This window comes from Poecilia reticulata, chromosome 2 (assembly GCF_904066995.2).
Source record: "Poecilia reticulata chromosome 2, P_reticulata-male-v2, whole genome shotgun sequence".
Taxonomy (NCBI): Eukaryota; Metazoa; Chordata; class Actinopteri; order Cyprinodontiformes; family Poeciliidae; genus Poecilia; species Poecilia reticulata.
In genome coordinates this window covers 7,113,464-7,123,154 of record NC_088831.1, presented here as the reverse complement: position 1 = coordinate 7,123,154, position 9,691 = coordinate 7,113,464, and the positions used below count along the sequence as shown (strand labels likewise).

The following is a 9,691-nucleotide window of genomic DNA, read 5'->3' as shown; positions in this document are numbered from 1 at the left end:
CAAACAAAAAGGTTAACAGCCTATTCTCAGTCTGTGGTTGCCTGCTGCAGCAGCATGTGTGGATTCAGCACTGTGGACAATGCCAGCTTTGGCTCTGAGTGAACATTCACTGCAGCACACCGAAACCCCCTCCCTACCCCCTCCCCCCCAAACAAAACAAAAAACAAAAAAAAAACTGCAGCGCTGAACACGGCACAAGCCTGTGTTTTTACTTGATAATAAAAAACCCCATCCTGCTTGTTCAAGCAAACCGGAACAAAACAAAACACTGATTTGATGAGGCACTCTAATCTATCGGAGCTTGAACATCTTAATGTTGCATGCGAGTCGTGCAACAGGTTGCCAACAACATACACTGCGTTTGGATATGGAGTGTAGTTTTGGAGCTTCTGCAGCTCAAAAGGCGGAGCAGCAAAGAAGAAAAAACGGTTTTCCCTCTGGATGAGTAATGCCTCTGCGCCGCATGCCTCCTCTCTCTCTCTCTCTCTCTGGTTGTCAGTCACATATTGACGGTGTGGGGAACCACGTGTCTTCACTAACTGGAAACTTCCTCCACCCCAGTTGGGCTGCAGCAAACTGCACTAGAAAGCCGGAGGTAGCTGCTTCCTTCAAAATAAAAGTTATGACAGAGAGCTTGAGTTGTTTGCTCTGATTTGCACTAAGACAAGAAAGTGTGACAGACTGGTAAAAAAGAAAAAAAAAAAGAAAACGTATTTTCTGCATTATTAGGCATTCAGTTTTTTTAATCATGCAGCAAAGTAGCTTTGAATATTAGCTTAACATTTAAATAAATTCAAGGTAGTAAATTAGTATTCATGCTGCTGAAACTTTCCCCATTCTATCAGGCCAAATCTCCAAAGTCCAACATATTTCACTGGGTTTTATTCAATAGATGAACAAGCACGGCATTGTTATAAACTGGAAGGAAAACATATATTTTTACTGTAATTTCTGTAGTTTTACAGAAAAATGCATAAAATATATTTTTTTCATTCATATTCTGGATTCAACACCGTATAGAACCACCGTTTGCTCCATCAGCTGATTTGTCCAATAATGAGAGAACAACAATGCTCGTTCAGTTTATCAGTTGGGGTTAGGTCTATGTTTTTACTAGGCCATTTTAGCACATATCCTTGCCTTGTAGAGTTGGCTAAACTGGAAGATGCATATCTGCCCCCAACCTCAAGTCTTCTGTAACCTGTAACAGGTTTTCTTCCAGGATTTTCCTGCATTTTGCATCATCAACTTTGACCAAGTTCCCCCCACAGCATGATGGGGCCATCACCTTGTTTCACCATAGTGGTGTGTTTAAGATAATTAGGAGTTAGTTTTTTTTGTGTCCACCTCTCCTACAAGATTTGCTCAAAGCAGACGTGTTTTGGCTTTCTTTCAACAATTACTTCCTTCTTGCCGTTTTTTTTCTCTCTTCTGCAAACCAAACCACTGCGCGAACATGCGTGGATCGATGGTGCCATGTCTTATTTTGATGCCGCAAACCGGAACAAATGTTTGTTGTAACCGCTTCCACTTACTTAGTTTGCTGGCTGGGTATCGATAGTCGGTGCACCTTGTCGCGTCGGTCCCCTCAGCGCGGCTGGAGAGGACTCTGATGCCCCGTGACTGGACCGAGACACCGCCGGGCTCCCGCGTCTTCCCCACATCCAGTTTCTGGACTGCTGAAGGCTCCACAGCCAGACTCCCGCAGCTTCTTTTTTATTACCAAGGTGAGGAAGAGCAGCAGGAGGAGGCGGAGAGGAGAGAGACAGACAGCAACAGCAGCAGCATCTTGGCGCATTGGAGTTTATGGATTATTGAGAAACGCGGATCAAATATTCATAAGGTTTTTTTTTTTCTTAAAAAGAGGGAAAACACAAGGTGGGATAGTGTGAGAGATTCCCTGCAGTGATTCACCTGCAGGAGCACCGCTGATTTTTCATACAGCGTGTGCGCTCAGCGTGTTGGAGTGTGTATGTGCGCGCGCGCGTGTGTGTGTGTTTGGAAAGGAGCCCCCCCTGCTGCAGCACTTTCCTGCCGCACGGACGGAGTGATGCCACCGAGTTGCTGACGGACACCCGGCAGGTTCTCCGCACCCCGCCTCCCTTTCCTCCCCTCCTCCCGCACGGACGGACGCATCGACCCCCTGCGATCCCCACTAATATGCAATGGTTTTTTATGCAGAAGCAGACAGCTGCCGCGTACAGCCGACTTCACGCTAGCGCCGCCGCATGCCTGACCGTCGCCGCCGCTCCTCTCCCCGCGCCGCGCGGCAGACGACGCCATCTGAAGAGGAGCGCTCTGGGGCTTTTCGCGCCGCGGCGGTCGCGCGGCAGCAGCAGCAGCAGCAGCAGCAGTAGCAGTAGCAGTAGCAACCCTTCCTCCGCAGCTGAGGACCACCGGCCGCTGGGGCAGCAGGGGACGGGGATCGAGGAGACATCCGCCGCAGCGGTTGCGCTTTTCCAGCCGCACGGGGGCGACGTCGACGCGGAATACGTGCGGCTGGTGGTCTCCGAGCTTGCGGGGAAAGCGGGCGAGAATCCGGGCGAAGAGCTGGGCTTCCTGCTCTTACTTTTGTCTATGGTGCAGATCGGGGGCGCGCCGCACCGCCGAACTGAGCCCGACAGCTGGCCGGTTCTGCTGGCATGCAAACAGGGGGGAGTATCAGCCCCCATGCGGTGGGTGAATTTTAGGCTGCCGCATCCGGAGCGCCTCTCCTCTTCCTTCTCTTTTTCTTCTTCCTCCTCCTCCTCTTCCTCCTCCCCCGTCTCGGCCAAATCCATGCGGTTTATTTGGAACAACATTTTCAGCAAAGGATCGCATATGCTGCAGTGTCTTTGTGGCAAGAGCCTCAAGAAACCCAAGAACCCAACTGGTGAGTTTGTTTGCACGTGTGTACCTGTGACACGACAAAGTGACTGTAAAAGTGTTTATGATGGAGTTGACCTGTGCATGTGGGACAGGGCTTTCTCTGCAGTAGCATGGGCAGCGAGTGAGAGCTCTGAGAAGGGGAGGGCTGATGATGCAAATTAATTAGCAACACTAGTATATAGATGTAAACCTTCAGGATCAAACAGACCACATTCATGGAGCAGAAATAAAGCAGAGAAACTTTTTTTCCCTCCTGTATTTTCAGTTGTAAATGTTGCAAACTCCAAATTTCAACTTTTCAATCACTTAAATTAAACGCTTATCACATCAAGCATATTATGCCTGTCATGTTAATCTCCTGAAACTCACAGATCATGCTCACAAGAGAGCAAAGCAGCAGACTTTCCACTATCTGCTCTGTGTGATGGACTGACAGTGGGAACTGCTCACAGTATTGACATATTGATGTTTTAGAAAGATGGCTGGTGTGTCCTGCCATGGAGTATTTAGAGGACAACATAAGAGACCAAAAGATGATTTATTTATTTATTTATTTATTTATTTATTTATTTGATCTCTAAAATGACATAAAGTGGAAATTTTGTAGAGTTCAGCAAACTCTGCTACAAACTAATCCAGTGCTCTCTGAAGTGATGCGAGAGCTCCAGGGATGTGTGACACCACACCGCCGTGAGCAGAGAATAAAAATGCAACCAGTGTTTCCGCTCGGTAATGATGAGATCAGCCGTTAGTGGTGATGTGTCTTCTCTTTGTCCTTTAATGGCAAACAGCCATATCTCTTGGATGAGTGATTACAGAGCGCTGTCCTTTCAGAGTTTGGAGAGTTCAGAACGATTCAGCACCACGGACAGCAGCCTTTAAAATCTCCATGAACTTCTTTAGTTTGCTGCCTGGAGTGTTGCTTTACCCTTGTCTGAGTTTTAGACTGTTTCATACATTTGGCTGCAGACATTTTGTCAGGTTAGATCAAAGTGTCTCCAAAGTTGAGACCTAAATCTACTTGAGAATCTGTGGTAAAGTCTGAAAATGGCTCTTCAAAACTGTTTTTGTCCTCCTTCCAAACCCAGCAGCCTGTAATTAAAAGAAGAAGAAGAACAACAACAAAAAAAAAGACACTACATGAGTGGATGTTTTTTTCCCCTCTGGGTTTTGGCTGAATTTCTTCTCATTACTTCCTCTTTGCTCATTTGATGAAGCTCCTTGAAGCCAGACTTGCAGCGTCTATGAGGGGAAAACCCCCCCAAAAAACAGAAGATGCCATGTGATGCACAAGCAGAAACTTTTCACTGCACCGCTTCGGTAGGAGTATTTTTCAAAAACAGTGTTGCGTTAAAAAACATTTTGATTGTGGTGCATGAGCAAAGTTATGATGATTGCTTTTTAACAAACATCTCTGGCAGATTTTACTGATTGCTTTTCAATTAGATTCACATTTTACACCCAGATTTTTTTTTCCCATTAAAAGTAGGACTAACCATTTAATTGAATGTTTTCTAGTTAAATCTCGTTTTTTTTGCCTTCGATGCAGCCACGGTTTTGTGGGAATAGCTGGAAAGAGAGGCAGCGGGAGCTCAGAAACTTGGCTTCTTGCATGCATTGTTTTGCCATGTTCTGCAATTAGCCGATGAAAATGTTATCTCGCCCGCCCACGTACGCAAACTCGCGCACGAAACCCATAAAAAGTGCCGTGTCTCAGAGAAGCACAAGTTATCCCAGCAGCATCCTGCCGCTCGGCTCATAATCTTCCAGCAGCTTCCTCAGCTCAGCTGCTGGCTTTCTGCTTTTAATTAAAGACAAACTATGAAAACCATCTGGCTGCTTGTTGGTGTGTGTTTAAACTTAATGCACGTGTCTATTTTATTTATTTTTTTTTTACAAAACTCAGCATCTTCCTGGATTCTTCTCTTCAGTGTTATTGCAGTGGAGTATTTCCATGAGTCCAACTCCTGTTTCCTGCAGATGAACCCATCGCATTCATTGTCGGAAGCAATAAGGCACAAGATTGTTCCCCAGACCTTTTATAGCACATGCAGGCGTGGGCTCCCATTCATCTGCCCATCTTCTTCGGAGAGTTGCTGTTAAGGCTTCATGCTTTATGTTTTATTCAAGCCTGTAGTACAGCAGCAGGGTCTTGCTGTTTTTGGAAGCAAAAGTCTCTCAGTCACAAATGGACTGCATTTGGTAGCTTATGTTTCTGGCTTCAACAACGTTCAGAGTCGAGTCACTGAGTGACCAGAGGGAAAGCTTTGTTGTTTTCCTCCAAGCTTAAATTTGTCCTTCTGGACTGTCGTTTGCGTGCCGTTACGTCGTTCGGATATGATGAGCGGACAGAATCCCCATGACGTCTTGCCCTCTGAAGTCACCCGTTGGGGGTTTTGGTTTAGATGTGTGGGGGGTGGGGGTGTGTGTGTGTGTGGGCCCTCATTAGTTCATGGGTTTTGTTGTCCAAACACACTGAGTCTGCACAAAGATGACTTTGCTGGACTGGTCTGTTTTTGCCTGGACTCATCATGTCCTGCATGTCAAACTCGGCAAGAAAATCTGCGTCATCATACGTCATCTTTTATATAATCAGGCCTGAAAACAAGTTCTTCTCGCAAAGATGGCATCCTGGTAGTATTTCTTGTAGTACAATTAAATAACCCACCAGTTGTTCAAACTGGTGCAACTAGAAGGGGGTAAAACCTCATGGTAACAAAATTCTCAAATCTGCATGGAGTTACGTTAAAAGGTGTTTCCCCTAAACCTAATAGCTGCTTAAGAAAGAAACAGGAGTGTTTTTACATCACTTTAGTGGGAGTTTGGTTTTCTTTTCTTAGCAGAATCATTGTAATCCAGCCACATTAGAGTTTTTTTTAAAATTTTTTTATCTTGAGCGGGCTGAATTCCACAGGATTTAAGTCCAGACTTTGACTAGGCCATTTCAAAACCTCTGCTTTGGATCACTGTAATGCTGTGGTCCAAAGTACCAATGACTCATTGCTGGATAGGCTGGATCACAATCCAGGGTTTTCAGGTTCCAGGTCTGAGGAAAGTCTTGAGGATCATCTAGATGTTTTTTGACAAATGTGTGACAAATGTTTCTTTTTATACTTTTTTATTCCATTGTAGATATGAAGACATTTCTGCACTAATAACAGAATTATTCTTTGTTCTGGACAGGTTTCTGTGGGGTTTACAGGGGTAAAAGTGCTTCACCTTTATATTTTTATTTAAAATATATTATCATTATTATTACTATATTTTGTTTGATGCCAGTCTGGTATGTTAGATGTCACGCAGGCAGATTGTAAAACAAGTGGAAGCACTTACCTACAGCAGTAAGTTTTGCTGTAGCTCCTACTCATGTTACTGTCAGGATTCAGACTTCTGGAGCAGAAAATTGTGTTGCATTAAAATAAAACGTCACGTAACTCGTCAATGGTTACACAGTTCCGACTTGCCTAGGATTATTTCTTTTTTGTTCTCAGGCTAAATGACTTTTGTACGATTGCCTTTAACTTTATTAACATTTTACGCTGCTCTCTCACATTTTTGTAACTGAGAGCTAGACTTTGATAGACAAATTTTCTTGGCTTTATGTGTCATAACGCATTTTCTCTCTTTATTAAATCATAAGTTAAGTCATCCTTAACTTATGACTAACATCCAAGCCTGATCCTTAACATCCAAGCCTCACTGAGTACTGCAAAACCAGGCAAACTGCACTTTGAATGTAATTTGTTGATGGTTGAACCCAAAAAGACCTAGAAATGGCCTAGTCAAAGTCCAGACCTATTTCTAATTGGTAGACTGGAAGATTGTTTGCAGAAACACGTCACCCAAACTAACTGAGCTTAACAGAACTACATGGATAAATTAGCTGAAATTAAAGACTTAAAATAAGTCTTTAATTTTAAGAAGCTGGAAACAGAACCCCCCCCCCCACACAAAATGCATACATTTCTGTTATAATAACACAGCACATAGATGACAGGAATATTTCCATGTCAAACAAAAGTAGCGTTGATCCAACTGTAGCTGCGTCGCGTAGCGGGAACGCTGGAATTTTCAGACTGACGCAGTGAAGCAAAGAGCAAAGAGGAGAACCGGGGGCGAAGGGGGGGGAATGGACGGGTGTTTGTGTGCAGGCATGCGTGTGTTTGGACAGCTCTAGCTGCAGGTATCTGCCATCAGAGGCTGAGTGCTGAGTGTTACATTTCCAAGGGCACTTAGAAAGCAGCAGGGCATCAAAGGCTTCACTGAGAAGGGGTTTCACAGGCTGAATGATAAGAAGCAGCGAGACTCTTGACGGCAACTCGGTTTGTTTTGAAACTGTTTAATCGGAGAGAATGAAGAGATCAGAAATTGATATTTTCTTTTTCCGACACAGCCGAAACAAGAAATCTCCTCCCAACGCAAAAACTTTCTACTTAAAGAAATTGTACGGTCAATTGAAACGTTGCTACAGAACATCTTGAATGACAAGTGTCAAATTTGTTCTGCTGTATTCAGCATAAAGTCAAACATGGTGCTGGCAGTGTGGTGGTCTGGGACTGCTTTGCTGCTTCAGGTTATGAACAATTTGTCTATAATTTCTGCCCGGTCATCATTTTGTAAACTTAAGCGCAAAATGGACGTCGGACCCGCAGAAGGACAATGATGCAAACTTGCTGTTTATGAAAATCCAGGCTGTTTCTTTCTGGTTCCGAAACATGTTTAATAATCTTTAACATTAAAGCGCAACTAAAAGGAGAAACCTTTAACAGTGGGAACTATTTTTCATATCTCTGCTCTCCACTTCCTCCCTTTGTTCCTCCTCTATCACACACACACTTAAGCTGACTTTATCCCTACCTTGTCTTTGGTAACCTTTTGCCCGATGACAGCCTCAGTGACACAATCGCCCTATCTGTGGGACTCTCAGTGCGTGTTACTGTATGGCTTCACTTTTGAGGGGGGAGTTCAGAGAATTTAAGAAGTGGATGTTTCTTTTTTTTCACCCAGGAAGTGATCTAAGCGGGCGTTTTCAGGTGCATTTTAATGTGCGCCATGGACTTTGAGTCTATTCTGAAGGTAGCAGAGAGGCGAATTAAAAGCGCTCTGGGTAAAGCTGAGGCAGGTAAGGGACATTTACTCTGAGAGCATATCATAAATATTTTAGGTTTTCATTTAAATGTAATGTTTTTCAGTAATATTACCATTTAAGTAAAAATCACAGCCAAAGGTTTGGCTTTACGTTGCAAATTTAAAGCGCTTCAGTTTTGCTTTGTAAAAGGCATTGTTTTAAATCACTGAATTTAGTTAAAGTTTATGTTTGCAATATAAATATACAGTATCTTGATCGTAGAATTTAAATAAGGTACTCAGAGTGTTACTTTTCGACTAAAGTTTGTCTGAAATGCATATGATTTTACTGAAATCAAAACAAAATGCTGTCAAAGTGATAATCTGCGATCTAAGAAAATCCGTCACTTCCTATCTGGCTTAACTCGTAATATTTTTTGACTAGTTAAAAAAATCATTCTTAACAGCAGTGTTAAAACACTTTCAAATCATGATAATTAAAATACATTGTTTGCATTGAGATGTCTCAAGACTTTCTGAATCAGTATTGGGACAATGTCAAATTCTTCTAAGAACTTATGTTGCTGATTTATTTATCTATCAATATTAACAATCTACTGATAATTATTCAGTCTAACTGACTGACTTGTTAACTTTTCTCAGCATTTTCATTTAATTTTGCAGAAAAAAAGTTCTTCAAATGTGCCACAGTCAACATCATTGTCAAACTTTACTTCTTCCACACTTTGTAAATGTGGAGTGATAGTGAACGTAGCACTCTGACACGCTACATCAAATGCCACTTGTAGTATTTGATAAGTCTGGCGTCTCTCTGTGCAGCATCTGTCTGGAGATTGTTATATAACTGTGTGTATGTGTGAGTGCATTCGGATGAAGTCATCTGTTGAAATTCAACTAACTTCCTTCAGATGTCATCTAATTAGTAAATAGTCCACCAGTACAAACGTGTGCTGCTAAGTTAGCAGTAAAAACGGTTTTGGTCAATTCTTACGAGGTCTCTAGGACAGATGTGAGGGTTTATATTTAAAGTCCTCAGAAAACAAACATTTACAGATTTCTTCATTTTTGCCACTCTTAAGTTTTTTGTACCTCCTTCATCAGAAACGTACAAAATGGTGAGGAACAGAAGAAGTAAGAGAACAAACAGAGACCAGAAACAATAGAGTAGTGATCAGATATATATATATATATATATATATATATATATATATATATATATATATATATATATATATATAATATCACTTTATCTGTGTCTGGTAGTCACATCAGTTTGCTGATCTGAAACATTTAAGTGTGACAAGAAGGCAAAAAGAGAATAAATCTTTCACACTTTATTGCTGCTACATTCTCATTTGGTTATTTTGCCTGATCCTTTTAGAGCACTGTTTTGTACTGCGATTAGCTTTGACAAGCTGCTTTTATTTTTATTTTTTTAACATTTGCTCTTAAATCTTGTTGTACCTTAAAGAGTCAGTTTCCGATCTGCATTGTTGTGCAGTTGGGATTAGATGCGGTCCTGTTTAGGCTTTACGGGCTGAATGGGTTCCCTTAATGCACCATCTTCTTATTGTCAGAGGGATTAGTGTGCTCAGAGGTATACACTTGGGGGCACATATGTCTATAAAAAGCTGTTCTTTTGATGTAGTGCTGTGAATAAAGCGGATTTAATGTTACTGACGGGCTCAGAAAGACATATAAGTCATAAAAGAAGCTTGAATTTGAACCTAAACGT

The 9,691-nt window shown here is 42.4% G+C and overlaps 1 protein-coding gene across 3 annotated transcripts in view; it reads left to right on the top strand.

Annotated features, from left to right (window-relative positions):
- Positions 1-1,535: 1,535 nt before the first annotated feature.
- The window catches only part of LOC103475326 (fibroblast growth factor 14-like), a 60,520-nt gene continuing 52,364 nt past the window's right edge, over positions 1,536-9,691 (top strand). For 2 of the 3 annotated variants that reach the window (XM_081616413.1, XM_081616414.1), the window contains exon 1: positions 1,635-2,872. In XM_081616413.1, coding sequence (XP_081472539.1) covers positions 2,161-2,872 — 712 coding nt within the window. In that variant the 5' untranslated portion in view covers positions 1,635-2,160. Of the gene's footprint in view, positions 2,873-9,691 lie in introns of all 3 variants that reach the window. The other variant, XM_081616420.1, reaches the window with a different exon arrangement.